We start from the raw sequence: 17678 nt of genomic DNA, 5'->3' as shown, positions 1-17678 counted from the left end.
TCACCGTCTTCAGCATTGTTATTTCTGTTGTCTAACAAGGAACAGTTTGAGAAGAACATAGATTTTTACCTACAGAAATTCAATCCCAAACTTGGCAAGGCTTCATTTGCATCACACTAGGATGCATGACTCGTGCTAGCGGTACCAAAACTCCTCCATGGTCCAAGTTCTGAATGCCAAATCATTTACAATAAAATCTTTTTTCAAGTTAGGCAAGATTCTCGTAACACAAAATTCTTCAGAAAAGTGAGGAAAAAGTGCCTCATTTATTTTGAGCTAGAACATTATCACAAAAAATGAAAGCTAGAAGAATACTTTTTACGGCTTTCTTAAGTTTCTGGAGCTTTGATTCAGTGCTTAAGAATATATTTGAAAGTAGTGAGGAATCTGATTCCTCGCTGCTTTGGCTGACTGGGATCAAAGAATTTTAGAGAGTAACACGTGAGGAAAAAGTAAAGAGAATAATTGAAGAGACACCATCAGCATCTTAAATTTGTCCGCTAGAAACATGCACAGGTTTTAAGAAAAAACTTGTTAGCAACAAAAATTGAGCTTGTTGAACATTAAACGCCTTAATTTTAATTAAACTACACATCCAAACCAAAATGTTGCTAATACAATCAGCATGACAGTATTTCCACATCTGGTTCTTAAAGCAATGAGGACCTGCTGTAACGTATATTCCTTAGGAAGATGACCCACCGCAATGAATACAAGTGGCTATCGCGTGTATCCACACCCAACAGGGGTTTGAAGGCCACTGGGAGCAAACACAGGCGTTAGAGATGAACGGGGACAGGCACACATTTGCTAAATGTAATCAATGCAGCTGAAGCATTAAGTGATTACTATGGGCAGCTACGTATAGCATCATCCTTTTTATAGTTTTTTTTTAACCTCCCAGTGTCAAAACCATTCTATAAACATTCACGTTCATCCAACCTTCCGAGAAGCTTCAGCCGCTTCTTTTTGTAAGCTATCCTCTTGCCCTCAAACAGAAGAAAAGGCCCTCAAGAATGTACTTTCAAAACCAATAAAATCGCCCAAACAGGCAAAATAAGGAAAATCTCTCTTAAGGAGAAACCTACATAAGTGTAATTTTTGCCTTGGAATGGATAACACTGGAATACTGCCATGATTGAAAAGTATGATGTTTTAAATACACACTCCCAAGAGATAATTATCCTCAAGTCAAGCATGAAGGTAAAAAAGAAAGCAAAACAGGTTTGCAGGAACTAAACAAATACAGCCTCTTTCATAGCCTGACAACTGTAACCAAAAACGTATACTGAGTTAATTCACAGCTGTTAATTCTAAGCAATCTAAATCATTCGTGTACAAAAGAAATTTACACATCCACAACCTTCAACCCATGGCATTCAGCCATCCTGACCCGAATTAAGGGCTCTCACAGTGTTTGTAGTCTCGGCTTAGACTAAATCCATCCCTAACGATCAGGAATAGTTTGGTGGAAGATGAAGTTCCTCTTAAATCGCAACTCTCTGCAAGGCTGCCTGTCAGCGGGAAGGAAACGGCAGGTAGCGAATGCTGCAAGGGACTTGATCTTACTGTAGGGAAGGAGAGGAAGCCTTCCTATTCCAAGCCTTCCACAGCAGCTGCTCACTGTTAATTCAGGAGCAACCTTCTCATCCTCAACATCCAAGTGCTTAATGCAAAGGGAAAAGATCAACAATTATACCCAAAAAGGAAAGGCAAACTTCAAGGGCTGGTAGTACTTCTTAGCAGCTATGGCTGTAATTCTAAGAAGTGACGGAATTCCACTTAAATATGCTTTTCCTAAACATTTGAGTAGTCACATTCAGTCAATTATGATTTTCTTCAAGATCTTAATATGTTGCATATAATTTTTGGTGGCTGTACATCCTGAATAACCAAGAACCACGCACAGTTAATTGACAGACTCACCCACTGCATGTCTTAGTTTTAGACATTTGCCCCCCCCGCCCCGGCCCCCGTTTCATTTTAACATAATTTTTGACAAAAAACCCCATACTGCAAGTACACTGCAAAGTGAACCAGGGGCTCCAAAAATACTGAAAGTAACCTCGCTTAGTCTATTTGAACCAAGGTGTTGATTATGTAAGTTCTATGCCTTTATGCATTCTGTGCCACATTAAAAGAAGTGCCAAGCAGCACAACGCTCAACAGCGAACAAAGGCACGATGCTTCACAGTCATTTCCTGGACAGGAAATGAAAGGCCATAGATACGCCGAGCTGTGACTCCCTGACTTCCACCGCGTAAGACTCTTCTTATTAACTGATGAGAGATAGCACACTGACGATATTAAAAACAAAATCTACACTGATTTAGCTCTCCGGTGTCTGTTCACAACTGGTGAGAGAAGTTTAATCGGGTCTCAAATTATTGTAACAACTTGATTTATCTATTAAAGCCTTTCTGTATTACTTGTATTTGCTTTAGATGGCACAAATAACATTTGTAAAAGTAAGCTGCTGCAGAAGAAAAGAAAGCTCTGCCATATGCCACACATCAACTGCCTAGACGTGAAAGGCATGTTCCACTCTGTAACAAACAGATGTTCCCACTGCTCTTCATTACTCACAAAATATAAAATATTGATGAACTGTTAACGTTGTTAGCTATCCCCTCTATCTCATGTTCTTATATCAACAACCAGACAAATAGATTTTTTCTCTAAATATGATTTAATTAAAAACACTAAATCAGCTTTGATTTTTATTTTATATATGTACAATAGTTACCAAATAATGAGTACACTGATCAGTTATGTTAAATTTCACATAACGTCAAAGGACATCAGCATGGCATGGAATAAACTCACACTGCCTTCTGCATATACAAAAAATGCATTAACGTTAATTCCAATTACTATTTTGGTTTGTGGGTTTTGTTTTTTTTATAATCTGATCATTAATTCTCCAAATACTCTTGCCATAAAAACAGTGTAAGTAGTTAATTGATCAGTTAATATATTAGCAAAGATAAACATTAATAAAGTTTGCAAGAAATCGATTGCAAAATTACCTCAAGTGTAGGACTGACTGTATTCACATAAAAGTTACCTTCAGTTAGAAAAGTTCTGAAGAAGAGCCCAAGTTGGAGCTGTGCATTAATTTGGTCAAACTGATTCATATGAATGAACAGTCAGTTTATTCAGGTACTGAAAATATGACTATCCTTTTTAGTATTCACAAACATTTGTGTATATAGTGTGTGTATGTGTGTAAATATATATATATGCATATATAAAGTGAAGATATGTTAATGTAAAAATATACTGTTCATCCACTCCCAATTACACAAAATCCGGTATTTGGACATTAAACTGTGTAAGTATAAATGTCCATTTCAAATCTACATTCAACCAGCAACAAATACTTAGAAGTATTTTTGTAAACATTTGAGATAGGGCAAACCCATTCATTTACAGAACGATCCTTCTTTAACACATCAGCATCTCTTCAGCTTGAAAATTTTGTAGAGTGGCTTCAGCTGGCCTATTATGAATCTGCTGAAATCAAAGAGCTCACACTGTCTTAGGTCAATACATGTGAAAGCTCGACAAATGCAGAATTTTCAAATTCATTCTTAATCACCATCCATTTCCAGTTCACCAGCAAAAAGAAAATGCACTTGGCTACAAAAATATTAAGGAATGTTATTGAAAACAAAAGGCTATTTTGGTAGAAGAAACTACAAAAATAGTTAAGTGGAGTCATGTTGTAAAGCTTTAATGCAAGAGCATTACAGTACAGATTTTCTTTCCAACCTTAAAGCTTAATCAACACCAAATTTAAATATCCATCTCTCAAGTGCTTGAAAAAAACGTGCTCAGTAAAAGTCTTTCTTCAATTTAACCAGCTGTAATTATGCAGGTGTCAAGCTCTGCGTGTCAGACATCTGTTGAGTGCTGTCTCTTGTTCCATTGGCAGCAATTACAGGTGGTGAGATACTCTGATATAATGACGTCGGACAACTCAGCACAGCTCCGCTTTCGTCCTCTCCAGTATCCGAATCTGGTGTTACAGAACTACTTTCTATCCCCAGGATCTCACTAACTGCTTGAGGCAATTCCTACAAAGGAGCAGGGTGGGAAATAAAAAAAAAAAATTCACTGTAATTAAATGAAAAAAGTTAAGAACAAGGTCCCTCCCAGTCCATCCCCCATCCCCAGTAAGTAATCATTCATCTGAATTTAGCTGTGCCGAAACCATCTCTCTCAGCATTAATTCCATTAAAGCTACCATTTTCTGTATCTGCTTTTCGAAAAGACCGCAAAGGAGACAGGCTCAGGAATCAATTCCTGATTAACAATATAATCTTCATTACAAAAAAAAAAGTGTAAACAACTATTATAAATACACTTCATGTTATTGAAATTAGTTATTGAGTGAACCACTGGTTTCTGCCTGGTAAGTCTAGTGTGCTTTCAGTGCAATGTGCCTTTCACCTCATTTTTCTCGAGCACACTGAACATCAAATTACTTGTATTGTTGTTATCTAGTAAGAGTTAAGAAATCACCATCAAAACCAGCACAATTCAGGTTTACCCCAGTGAACGATATTACTCTATAAAATTAATCACTCTTTCTTAGAGACCTTTAGAATATAGGCGCTGTATAGATACAGTCCATCCTTTATCATACACAGGCATTTAGTTATTTTACAAGTCATACATGTACACTTAGAGTCAACTACATACTTTTACTCTCTATAAAAGCTCATGGTAGATATATTCAAAATAACTTTACCTTGCAATTCATCATCTGCATAGAAATTGCTTCTGCTTTGCGGAGTATATATTCCACATCAATTTTCATAGACAGTTCATTGATATGCTAAAAAAATATTCACAAATAATAGTAAGTGTGATCAGTGGTAAATATGCTTTATTATAAAATACACTAATACTGCACTGCTAATAAGTATCACCTTATAAGCTTGCCTCTTAAGCTATGAAATGTTAAACATACTCTATTTGCTGTGACAAATGGTACTGAAAGACGTAGTATGCAACAGCTGGCTTTCACCGGCATCCAAGATGTGCAAGAGGAATCCATGGTACTTCTAAATGTGACAAACTATCTAGCCCTCCTGGGTACCCTCCCCCTCTTCCCCCCAGCCCCCCCGCTTCACATTTTCAAAGAGATAACAAATAAGATTACAGAAGAAAAAGCAAAAATTAAGATTAAACATACTAAGCAGTAGTCTAAGGGGGAGACCGTTTTCCATCTGTTAACAATCTTATCACTAAACACAGACATCAAATAAACCATTTTGAAAGCTCGGAGGACAGACATTCTGTTCACATTTAACCCTTCAGAAGGTAGTACACACCTTATCCTCCCTCCAACATGAAATACAAACATACTGCATAAACACCAAAAACTTACTTAATATTTAAATAATGCATAAGAATTTAGTACCTTTAGTATTTCATTAAAGCCATAGTGCTTGTCCATTATTTGCTGTTTTTCAGATTCTAAGATAGCACAACAAAGGAGAAGATGAAAATTCTGGCAAGGCAATTCCGTCCACATGACCTGTTAAAATATGAAAACCACTTTTGAAATGCTTATGCTTTTCCTCTGAAAAGAACAGTTCTTGGAAAAGTAAGCCCTCAAGCCGAGTGGCTTAACTGCAATTAAGCTATTTTTGAAGCCAACTAAGTATTTGTCCAGTGGTTTGAAATCTTTCTTTTGGCCAATTAGTGACAACTGCAAGTCTGACTCACCAAATGCTTATCTGGTTCTTTAAGACTTCTGTGTCTACCAGGTTATCCACCATAATACCATTAAGCTCCCTGAGCTTGCGATCTTGGGAACATGTGTGTTCTGCCTCAGCTCACGTGAAGTTTTCCTCCTCAACTACTAACTACACATAAGTAATTAAAGCTAACAAATTATTTATGTATCTTTTGTGTCTGGATTAAGTGTGAATTGCTAGAAGTGTGTCATGCTCAGCAATCCCTCCAAAAGGCTCTACGGGTTATAATTAAGGTGCTAAAGTTGTACCCAATCCCCCACTACAAGAGCCTAAATACATGTACACACAGGTGTTAGGGGTGGGTGGGTGTTACTTTCTGACTGGAGACACATTGGCTTTTGGAACCACAGAGGACACAGATAATCACTCTTGAGGTCACTGGCACAGAAATGTGCACTCTCAGTATTAACACCCTATTTTAGAGTGATCATGAGAGTCAAATCTTAAAAAAAAAAGTATTAGAAGAGAATGTGTGTGGTGGGCAGAAGCTAGAGAACAGTTTTGACAACAAAAAAAAAAGAAGGAAACAAAAAATTGTTTGCATAAATTACTCTTGTCAAACAGATAAAGGGATTTAAGTCAATGGATTTATTTTTTAAAAAAGGCAGGTAAAAAAAAAAAAGAGAGGAGGCTCATGAGAGTCTTACTTCACTAGTAAAAATTTTCTTGCTTCATTATTCATAGAACAAGGCCTTAAAGCTCAACAAGAGCTTACTTATACTTGAACTTTTATCGCTAGTACATGTAGCCCACAAATGAAATTGCATAAATCTGAAAGATATCCAAACCAAGTTCACCCAAAAATAAAGTGCAATTAATCTTGAATGTTTCAATTAAGATTCTATTCATTCAGTCCAGAATTAAATTTCTTATCTTTTTCAGGTATCCAATGTTCTGTTAAAGCACTCTCTCACACCAGGAAAAGGGCTGGAATGTAAATAGGCTGATATACAATAACAATCATTCAAAAACACCTACAGTCTACCAAATACAGTCTGTCTACAAACTACTAGTGTATTTCTACTTCATAAGAAGGAAATGTTGACAGCTGTACATGGGTTTCGTTCAACGTCAAGTCTGCACGTGAAGAGAGCAAACTACTGCCTACACATTTCCAGTACAATCAAATTCTCACAGTACACGTTATTAATCACCTACAGCAATCACTAATGAAGCATATCAGACAACAGGCTGCCTCTTGGCATTAAATCTAAACCAGAACATAGATGATAGAAACATGACAATGCAGGATATGGGGGGAAAAAATCAAACCAAAATATAGATCTGTATAAAAGTTACCTTCTTATAGACATTAACAGATATTTAACTTTCATATCTACAATTTAATGCTATCCTACTGGAATATCTCCTTTAAGAGGTATTTGCTTTAAGGTGTAACTACAGCAGTAGCTGGATCCAGCTTCAAGAATAGAAAAAACCCAAAAACACTAACAAGGATGTTTACAGACATTCTCTCCTCTGTGAGGTAAATTAGCTGCTGTCACCAGCTGCTAATACCAGCTGCAAAAAATTCCATACTTTTTGCTACCATTTTTGAAACACCTTTCAAAGTCTGGAGCAGAGCACATACTTAAGCTTATGTATGTAAATGTGTAACAGCATCATCACAAAGTGCTTGGAAAAGGATGAAAGAAAAGCAGCATTTAAATTAAGAATATAAAAATACACCACTTAAGTACAATAATTCTTTTCCTCCTATTTCTTTCTGATAAAGCTATGCAAGTAAGGACTGATTAGTTCTAGCACTACCTGAGCATGCATGAATATTTGTATCACATACTAGCATATATATGAAGTAATTTATCACTAGGTCATCCTGGTTTCATACAACATGAGCTGTACTAGAATAACATTGATAGTAAGTGTGAGCTAGCTGTGTAATTGTTACAGAATGTTTTATCTTTCTGTTTCTTTTTCTACTCAGTCTTCCTGCACCATCTTGAGAACCAAGCAGCTCACTATGCAAAGGAAAGACGAAGAGCTGTCTGGAATTACCGAGTAATATTGTCTGTCCCTCCAGTGTGAAGGAGGGACTGAGCTGCTCTCATTTTGGGACATCTAAGCAGCAGCTCGGGATGCTGTCTATCTGGGCTGAGTTTGAGAGAGATTGCTAAAGTGTACTGCAAATAATCCCACCCCCCGCAAGCAGTTTAACCTCCATTCGTATTTCTGCAACCAGGTGTTGCAAGTAACTGCAGTCATACAATGTGTCTCAATTTATGCACACAAAGTGGAATGCCACCTCTCTGGCACTCACACTGCCCGGCACATCCTGCTGCACCACGCAGCGATGATGTAACCACCCACATTTGCTACCACAATCCGATTATTAACGGCTCTCGCTCAGTAAATGGGAGAGCTTGGTTTTAGCTTCTACTCTGGCTGATGGACACTGGTATCTCCCATCTCGAAGGTGAATGTCTAATAATCAGTGTAGTGAAGAATCTTCTTCATTCCGTTTTTTGAGATAAAACACTGGAAGTCATGAAGCCAGAGGGAACAGGGAAGAAGCATCCAATGCTACCTTAGTGGTTCAAGCAACTCACAGGCCAGAAATGGAAGTCCAAAAGGAACAACCTGAAATTCATAGATTACACAGAACTAGGGACTGGAATCTCAGATGGTACCTCCCTCACATCGCTTTCAAACGGGTTCCCTCAATTCAGGCACTATTACAAAACAGCACGTGAAATTTGCTTAAACTGAAATACCCTAAAAGCAGTTAATTTTTCTCTACTGATTGCAAAGGAAGAAATGGGCTGCTGTGCCTATGCTTGCCTTTGTAAATAACACATAACACACGCCACCGATACCAATGAAGCTGCATAGCTATGAACAGGAAAAAACACTGTTGTAAGCTGGACTTTACTGTGACAAAGGTGTCACTAGCTTTCACATAAAAGCATTAACATAATGCCTTAATTATTTGGTTTTATAAAAGAAAACAAGATATCCCCTTTCCCATTCCATATCTCCCAGCAAGAAAGTTGAATACTTGTAGGAAACATACATTATGATTTGCTGGAAGGAACCTACAAGACTGTCAACAGAACTCCATCATCCTCTTTGGACAGAATAAAATACCCAGAAGTTAGAAGTATAGTGTATTTCTTTTCTTTATGCATATGTATACACGCATTAAGGCAGAGGTGATAAAAACATGCTAGCCTGGGACTATAAACTGAATAAAAATATTGTCGTCATCAATTTAAAACCAAAAAATACTGAGAAGGGAACATAACACTGAGGGGGGAAAACCAAATGATGGGTGAAAGTTTTTTCCCCAAAATCATTATAATTTTATCCCTTGGAATAAGAGAATTCTTTTTGGTTTGTACATTTTGGTTCCCTTATTTATGAATGTTGTTAATAAACTTTTTAGTCCTCTTCAGTTAAAAATACCACCTCAATACTCTATGATAGTAAATTCTACCAACTGATGATAAAAAGCTAAAAAAGATTTATTTTAGACAGTTTTAAATAGTGGTCCTCCTCTTTATGTGACTCCTTTTTCATTAGTGGAAAAAGTGAATAAAAGCATCAACGTTATTTTTCATCATACCAGAAACAACATTATTTTTCATTATAGTACAAATTTTATGCATCTCAGTCCTGTTCTTTTCATTACCCTTCTGTTCCCCAGCACAATTCAATTTGATGTTATGTCCTAGTAGATACTCCTACCATTCATCTCAACATTTATTCTCGTTTGGGAGTTTTCAGCGGATACTGTGCTCTTGTTAAATGCATCTTAGACAATAAACCTATACTGTTGACACACTTCTCAATTTTATGGGAACAAAGAATCAAAGAATGTTCAACAAAAGTGTTAGTTCATCTTAATTACTCCATCTGATCCCAAGATCACCAAAGTCAGAAGAGATCTCATTAACCTGGAATTATTAGAACTTCAACATTTTGATGGTTTTTTTACATTATGTTATTTGGCATCACACAGCCTTATCATCAAGATTAACCGGATCTTCTGACATCATCCTCTACGGTTTTGGGTAACACAAAAGCTACCTCGCCAGTGTTTCATCCCACTTATTCTATAAAGTACTACCAATATCAAGGAACTAATCAGAGACACACACAAATGCTATTTCTTCTGGCATAAACTGTTTTCCATTAGAAGTTAACTGGTAGTCTACACTTACTACTTTCACTGAAGAGCCTCATCTGAAGGATCCTGTCCAAATGTTTTTGAAAAAGCCAATTTATCCCCACCAGCTCTTATAAATACTTTTTCATTAACTTCCCAGTTTGTTGTTTGGCTAAAAAGACATAATATATGCTAATATATCCCCCTCTCATTGCAGTGGATCAGTTTAAAAAAAAAATAATCTCAGAGTATTTATCACTTTGAAGAATGTTCCGTGCTTTTCATTCTGAAGTCCAAAGACTGCTGGAGTTTGTGTGATGAAGTATCTTCTTACCTCCCAGAGTCGAAGAATATCTTGAAAACTAAATTCCCTTTTAAATCTGATAAGAAGCCATCGGAAGCAAAAATAAAGGTAGCCTGAGTCTTGAGATTCTAGGAATAAGAGTGTTACATTTCATAAACACCAAATTCGGTTAAGACAACAGGTAAAAAAAAAAAAAAACCACACCACCACACTTCACAGGTACACAATCATACCACCGATTTTTAAGACAGTAGCCTTTTTTCAGAATCAAAGATATTTGCCAGAGGACGACATACTTTTAAAATCAGTAATAAGATGGCGCTATTTTTCAATAGGCATGGTTCAATTATTGAAATCTTTCAGACATTATTAATTTACAAGTCCTGTATTCATATATTACTACTATTGGAATTATGTTTAAAGACTGGTAAGGATATCAATGCACACAGAATGCAGTAAGTCGTTTTTAGTTATTGTGCATGAATAATACACCTACCTAAATAACTGCAAAATCCACTGTCTAGTAAACGAAGCAAAGTACTCAGTTGAATTAGTTGTGTCTTCATACCCTGCATCTGTTCTTCAAAATTCTGATGCTGGATGGAATAAAATATTAGCACTGTCATTTTTATTAACTCATTGATAATTTTGAGATTTACAACTATTTTTAATTTTAAGAAAAAATTTTTGTTATCGCAACAGTAGTTCTCATCCTTTAGATATTTAACATTCAACTATACTTCCATCTAATGAAATGTATGCCTTTTACTGAAAGGTTTAACAAAGCAGTGAACTGTGTTTCTTTGGTAACACTTGTATGTAATAAATGGTATTTTAAATCAGCCTATCCTTAGTATCTCCAAGCAGCACCACTGCACTCAAACCAGAAAGATAACTTTTTTTTAATTCTCATACCAGTCACATTGTTTCGCCATATCCACAATTCACAGAAGCTTCAGTTTGTGGAAAGTCTAAATTGCATTTAACAAAATGTCATAAGCTAAGTATGACAGGGAGCCAATATCCTGAACAAAATCTTGCAAAAGGACTCCTGATTAATAGGAATTTGTCTGTGATGGTTCTGAGTTACTCTGAAATTTCCAAGGGGCCAAATTTGTCTGTATTGCACAATAATAGTATCACACACCCAACACAACCTGTGTCAATCAAAGAAAGACACTGACTTCAAACAAAAGATGATTGCTTTAAAAGAATTTTCAAAAGTAATGAAAATTGTAAAATAAATTAACGCCAAATGTTATCCATAGGTTAACTGTTTATGTGGGCTAAAAAAGCCTTATTTTACCATTTGATCCATGTATGATACAAAGCACCAAAAGGCATCTACTTCATTCTCCATAACATACAAGACAGGCGAAAGTAAGTCGCTCATCCCCTGGACATAACCTTGATGGAGAAAAAGGGAAAAAAGGCAAATAGGAATTTACTTAAACTCAGCAGTTAAACAGTAATTCTTCAAGTGTTGAATGACTGAGTGAAATGAATGTCTGTATTCCCAGTTTGTACTACCATTTTCCAACATCCAGCAGTTCTAACAAAATTTAGCAGCAGTTTTTGCCAATCTAAAGAAAACATAAAACATACACATTGTGTTTGTAGTTGTTAAAATACACACAAACTGAGCTGACACCAGAATAGATTTTGGCTCAGAAGCATATATTGATATTTTTAAGATTAAATATATACCTTGCACCGTCACAAATACAGACTCATATTTAGTCTTCTCTCCACCTGTAATTGATTGCTTTCTTTCATACATTTAAAATCTTTTTATATCTTCCCACTTAACTGAAGGTTTTCTTTTCAATAGATCATCAGAGAAGAGATGCTGAGTTTCAATCACAGGAAAACATATGGTGCAATAGCTTTTATGAAGAAGATTTCACACTTAACATCTCTTTTTTCTAGAACTGAATATACTTTAAGGATTCCTGTATTTAGGGAAGTAGGAACTGTTCTGCTTGGATGGTATTTTAAATACACCAAAAGCCCAAGATCATCTATGTAACCAAGCAGCCAACAACACCCCAAAAAAAAAGACGACTACTACCTATCAAACTGAGGAAGGGGATTATTAGCAAAGTATTGCTTGTGAGAAGCATGAAACACATATCCAGACCTGGTTCAAGGAAGTGCTTTAGGTTTCTGTGCCCAGAAATGGTGAATCAAGCTCATATGCCCTAAAAAGCACTCACATACCTTATAAGAAAGGCTTACATCTAAGTGGAGAATAAAATGCCTATTTTTAGAGCATATCATTTTTACACATAGCTAGAAAATTCTAGTTGCATGCAGAACATTTTCAGAATTTTATAGCTTTTTAATGTGTCTTCCATCTTCCTTGTTTGTAGTTAACAGCCCAATTAAAAGTAGAGGACAAGGACTTTTAGAGCTCATTTTTCCCCTTCTTCCTGACTCTTCCAACTACCTTACCACTGATGCTCAAGTCAGCTTATCTACTGGCCTATTGCTGCTGACCTCCCTAAGTAAGGGAGAACATGATTTATGTGTATGTCTATCATCAGTGGTTGGTTCAACATGACATGACATTTCCCCGTTAGACTCAAGCTTGGCTGATTCCATTTCTTAACGATGCAATTAATTATAACTGAATAACCAAAAAGAGGATTTGAGTCAATGACTGAAAATATGGAGTAGGTGCGAGAAGAGAAATAGAACAAGGAACAGAAAATAGGTAAATAATTAAAAGGTCAAAAGAAACAAAATGATTATTCTCTATGCATTTAAAAATAAATCCAGAGAAAATTGTGTTTCAAACAGTTTAAAAATGTCTCTTAAAAATGAAAACCAGTTTCATTAATGCAGGGATTATTTTGAGGAATTAATTCAGAAAAAGTGTTGTATTAACAGCTGCTCTGTCCCTTCCCCTATCTGGCAGTTTGTGGCCTTATTCATACCTCTCTAGAGCTGCTGTTGAAGGATTAAGATCAGCATTGTACCAATGCTTGAGTAGCTTAGAAGCCTTGGAGAGATACAATATCAAATGTACTATATTCCTATTATTCTTGCTTGTTTATAAAACAGAAGACTGCATACGTTTAAGCCATCTAAGCAATGTTTTTAATAGAGTGGGTGGTGAATGTGCTTTAATTTCACTTAGCACTGTGTGTTAATGCAGGTTGAAGTGTGGAGAGACACACGGGACAGAGCTCCAGGTTTAAACAATCTTGATCAGTTTTAGTTTTCCCCTTCTTTTTCAAGCCAAAGATCGAGTCTCTCTACAGACTTGACAGAAAGGACAAAAGCTGACAAGTACCACCACTCTGCAGGAAATCTACTAGCAATTAAAGATTTGTTCCTACTTTTTCCCTTCAAAATTTGGCACAAAGTGGGCTTTAAGAACGCCAACACATTTTTCTGAGACAGAATACCCAAAAAAACCTCAAGTACACAACAGCCAAATTTCATGTCAGCGTGGAGGGGGGAATCAGCTAGAAGTATCTTTTCCCTCCCTCCCTTCCAAGACAATTAACAGAAGCCAAGACTTAGACATCGCGTATACGCTGTGATTAAAATAAGATGTTATACGCTCTTCCTTCTGGAACAGATGCATACACTAAAGTGTAATTTTTGACAGACTGTTAAGTGTACTCCTCAAGAACCAGCTTTGAAAGTATTGCTAAGAACACCCACATTTACAAACAGCTGGTTCAGCATGCTGAGCTTTAATTACAGCAGTGGCAGCTGGTTTATCATTTTTATTGATATATCGGTCTTAAAAATGGATATAACACTCAAGCTCCAAAGATCTAAACCTATTTAAAAGTCTGAAAAGTAAACTTGCTTAAATTCTAAAAAAAACAAAAAAAAACAAAAAACCACCCACCCCCACACCCCACCCCCCAAAAAAAATCCCCACAACCCAAAACCAACCAACAGCAGGGCTATGGTGAAGACAAACTGCCACTTAATTCCCAATCCCACCTCAGCTGATGAATTCAGATGCCTGTGATAAGCATCAGATAGAAGACAGAAAGAAGCAGGATGAGAAACTGAACAAAGTTATCTACATTATTAAAATGTCAAGATTTGTATTTACAAAAAGCATTGTAATCAATACAAGTTTAATAGTATTAACAGGCCTTAGCAAAACTGCACATCAGAAACTAAAAAAGTTTTTACATTCAGAGGAACACAACTTACCTAAGTCAAAGTCATACATGCAATAGGTCATCAAAATATCATGAAGTAAAATCAATCCTGGATTATCTTCACCTTCATAGAATTTATTTGTTCGATCTGTCCTGTTTACATCTTTTTCTGAGAAAACAGTCCAGATTTAAAAACATTTTCAAAACAAGTTCTACAAAGCCAGCATCAAATGAATTCAGAATGTTTTTAAGCTGCTGATTTTTTCCTCAAACACTGTTGCAAAGCTTTGAAGTGTTTAAGACAACTAACTGCATAACAGAATGTCATTTCAAAATAAAGAATATTTTAAACGAAAAGAAAATCCTTCCTGCCTGGAATAAAAGGATTTGCTTATAAACAGATTTTAAAGCTTTTTGCCTTTTCTTTTGCTAATACTTTTTAATGGAAAAATTCCTGATTGTAATTCAGTGAAAATGTTCTACACTTACAGGGATTAAGGACAATTTTATGTGAGTTTGCTATGCAGCGCCATTTATGAGTACTTTTGCAATGCCACATAAGCCATAGTAGGAAAGTTACCACATGGTCAGCTCAAAGACACTGTGATAGGTCATGACATCACGTTTGTAAGTTCTGTTGAACAGCTTCCTGTAACTCAGTGAGCTGAAACTGCCCGCTTGTTTTATCAGGCGGTTTTCATGCCTCAAAAATACATGCACACAGCGTACGTTTTAATAATGTGAAATTCAAGACTGATGTATTGAAATAAGCAAAATTTTGAGTGCACTTTAATAAAAGGAGTGTTTTGTAGTTTCGGATCTATTTTAGAACATAAACCTAATATTGTCATTTACATTTCAAACACTTAAAAAAGGAACAGAGCTGCTTCACCAGAAAACTTTGAAGCCTTTTTGAACTCTGAATATTTTTTTTCATGTTAACACATTAGACTTTCTCAACCCTTTCAGCTTGACTGTTGAGTAACTGAATGAAATACATTTAGTCCATGTGTCAGAATAACACAAAAATTTTATCCTGCCTCCTGAAATAACTATTTAGTAATCCTAAATATTGGTGCCCAAATCTAACTGCCAAAGAGAACTGAGGACACAAAATGCTAATATGCAGAACTTGATGAATTTTTAGAAGTAGGTATAAAACCCCACAAGTCAGAATGCACATACAGAAATCCCTGTAAGAAATTTAAAAATATAAACAGACATATTTTCATTCTTATTGTATGTCATTAATGACATTTCCAGTAAAACTACATCAGGAAATAACAGTAAATAAAGAGCCTTTTGTGATTAAGTAAAGGAAGATAAAAAAATCCAGCCGTTCTGTAACACTAATGTGTAAAGTTCTGAATTACTCTGGTTAAAATAAGTATATAACAAAGTTTAGACACCTCTGAAAACAGCAACTTGTTAGTTTTTATTGCCTCTTCATACAGGTTACTCAAAAGATTACATTTTTTCAACTTCATATTGTACAAGTGTGTGAACTTGTACAGTTAGGTATGTTTCTAAATCTAAATTTACCTATAAGACTCCGGTAATCTCTTAATCTTGAATTTCGTTTTTCCTGTTCCTCACTGACAGATTTCCACTGCAGTTTCATCCTGAAATATTCGTCCCTGAAGAAAGATAATTTTGAAATCAGAACATGCTCAATTATTACACTTCTTTTGTTTTTTATCTAAGCATCCATTCATTCCATTTGTTCTTCAGCATAATTAGGATAACTACACCCTGTTTATACAATATTTTTACTTTAGTGTAACAGTCATTTTAAAGAAAGTCTCACACACTTCTTTGCATTCAACAATTTTTAGTAGCTGTCTTTCAAGCTTCCAAAAAAGCTTTCTACATCACTATATGCCTTAAGAAGAAAGCAGCTTTTTAATTTATTTTGTAAAAAAAAAAAACAAACCACTGTACTTACGTTTTCCTTTTTTGCAGATTTGCTCTCTCTTCTTTAGTGCTATTCCAAGGAAAATACCCCAAAAGATATTTCCATGCCTCTTTTCTTAAAGTATGGCAGAGACCCTAGGGAAAAATGGATATGAAACATTAACAAAAAGACAATTTCAACTTTGTGAGGAAACCTTCCTATAGTAATAGAACAGTTCTTAAAGTAACAACTTAAAAAGGAATTTTTATAAGTAAGCTTTTTACATTGTAGCCAAATCTTATCTGCTAACTAGGTATCACATTTGGAGGAAATGGGAGGAAAAGAATATGATTAAGCAGAAAACCGCAAACGGACTGGATTCATCCTCGAAGATAAAAAAGAAACCTGACAAAAGATTTTTCTGTACTTCACTGCTGGCAATAAAAACCTTACAGGAAGAGACATTAAAAAGCAAAAAAAGTACCTTTAAAATGTATATTTTTAAACATCATGCTGCCTAACTGCCAAACTTCCGGTCTCACCACAAACTGATTTGGAGGACTAGACTTCCATTTATTTATTCTTTTTAAATGAAAATTTTAACCTTACAAGACACAGACAACATGCAGATGAATCTTCCAAGTGATCAAAAATATTAGTGTCTGCTGAAGGTCATTATTTGTCAGAAATCTTTCCAAGTAACATTCATGATTTGTAGATGACAAAAAATGACTAGCTGAATCATACCCCACTGTCATCAAGAGTTTCATTCAACTCCTGCAGTACAGTCACGAAAATGAGGCCCTTTCGCTGTCAGGCTCCCCAGTCTGCGTCCAAGGCAGACCTCATTCCTCACTACATTTCCTCACTTACCATTAGATTAAGGCAACGAAGACAGTACAATAAACAGCATCAACCACTGCAAAAACAAGTAGCAACTGGAACTTTTCCAGTAACTGGCAAGGAGTTTAACAGAGGCATTTTAACTTTTTTCTTTTTTTTTTTCTTTAATAGGATCTGTACTTAATGTACTGCAAGTTATTGGAATCTTGAGTCAAAGAAAATCAATTAAAGGACAGTCACAGAAACTGAAGACAGCCTCAGTTTCGCTATACCCCCCTTCACAGTATATTACTTAATACGTATAGGTCTTTAAAAAACCGTAATATCAAAGTTATCATTCTCTACTTCTGCTCAAACTCCCAAGAATGCAAAACTGCATGCTTGGAAGCACGCATCAATGGGTACACAAAGAATGCATTAAGGCAGCTGGATTCCCATCAAAAAAGAAATAAAGTAACATTACGTAGAACGGATATGGGATATAACTAAAGTTTTCAAAATTTCCACCACTGAGACTGAATTCACATTCATATTGCAAAAACCCTCAGTTCAATAATAAATATCAGCAACAGTGTTTAGGACTGTTTATACAATGAGGGCCAAACCC

General features: G+C 35.8%; 1 protein-coding gene across 1 annotated transcript in view; it reads right to left on the bottom strand.

Moving 5' to 3' along the window:
* Nucleotides 1-2707: 2707 nt before the first annotated feature.
* Nucleotides 2708-17678, bottom strand: part of TBC1D15 (TBC1 domain family member 15) — a 40495-nt gene continuing 25524 nt past the window's right edge. The window contains exons 9-17 of the mRNA XM_074573377.1: nt 16280-16383; nt 15877-15971; nt 14387-14503; nt 11508-11608; nt 10698-10797; nt 10232-10329; nt 5432-5548; nt 4757-4843; nt 2708-4079 (exon numbers count right to left, since the gene is read on the bottom strand). Of these exons, the coding sequence (XP_074429478.1) occupies nt 3873-4079; nt 4757-4843; nt 5432-5548; nt 10232-10329; nt 10698-10797; nt 11508-11608; nt 14387-14503; nt 15877-15971; nt 16280-16383 (1026 nt within the window). The 3' untranslated portion in view covers nt 2708-3872. The remainder of the gene's footprint in view (nt 4080-4756; nt 4844-5431; nt 5549-10231; nt 10330-10697; nt 10798-11507; nt 11609-14386; nt 14504-15876; nt 15972-16279; nt 16384-17678) is intronic.

Source organism: Larus michahellis, chromosome 1, assembly GCF_964199755.1.
Source record: "Larus michahellis chromosome 1, bLarMic1.1, whole genome shotgun sequence".
NCBI lineage: Eukaryota > Metazoa > Chordata > Aves > Charadriiformes > Laridae > Larus > Larus michahellis.
The sequence above is the reverse complement of the archived record's forward strand: the minus strand, read 5'-3'. Positions and strand labels throughout refer to the sequence as shown.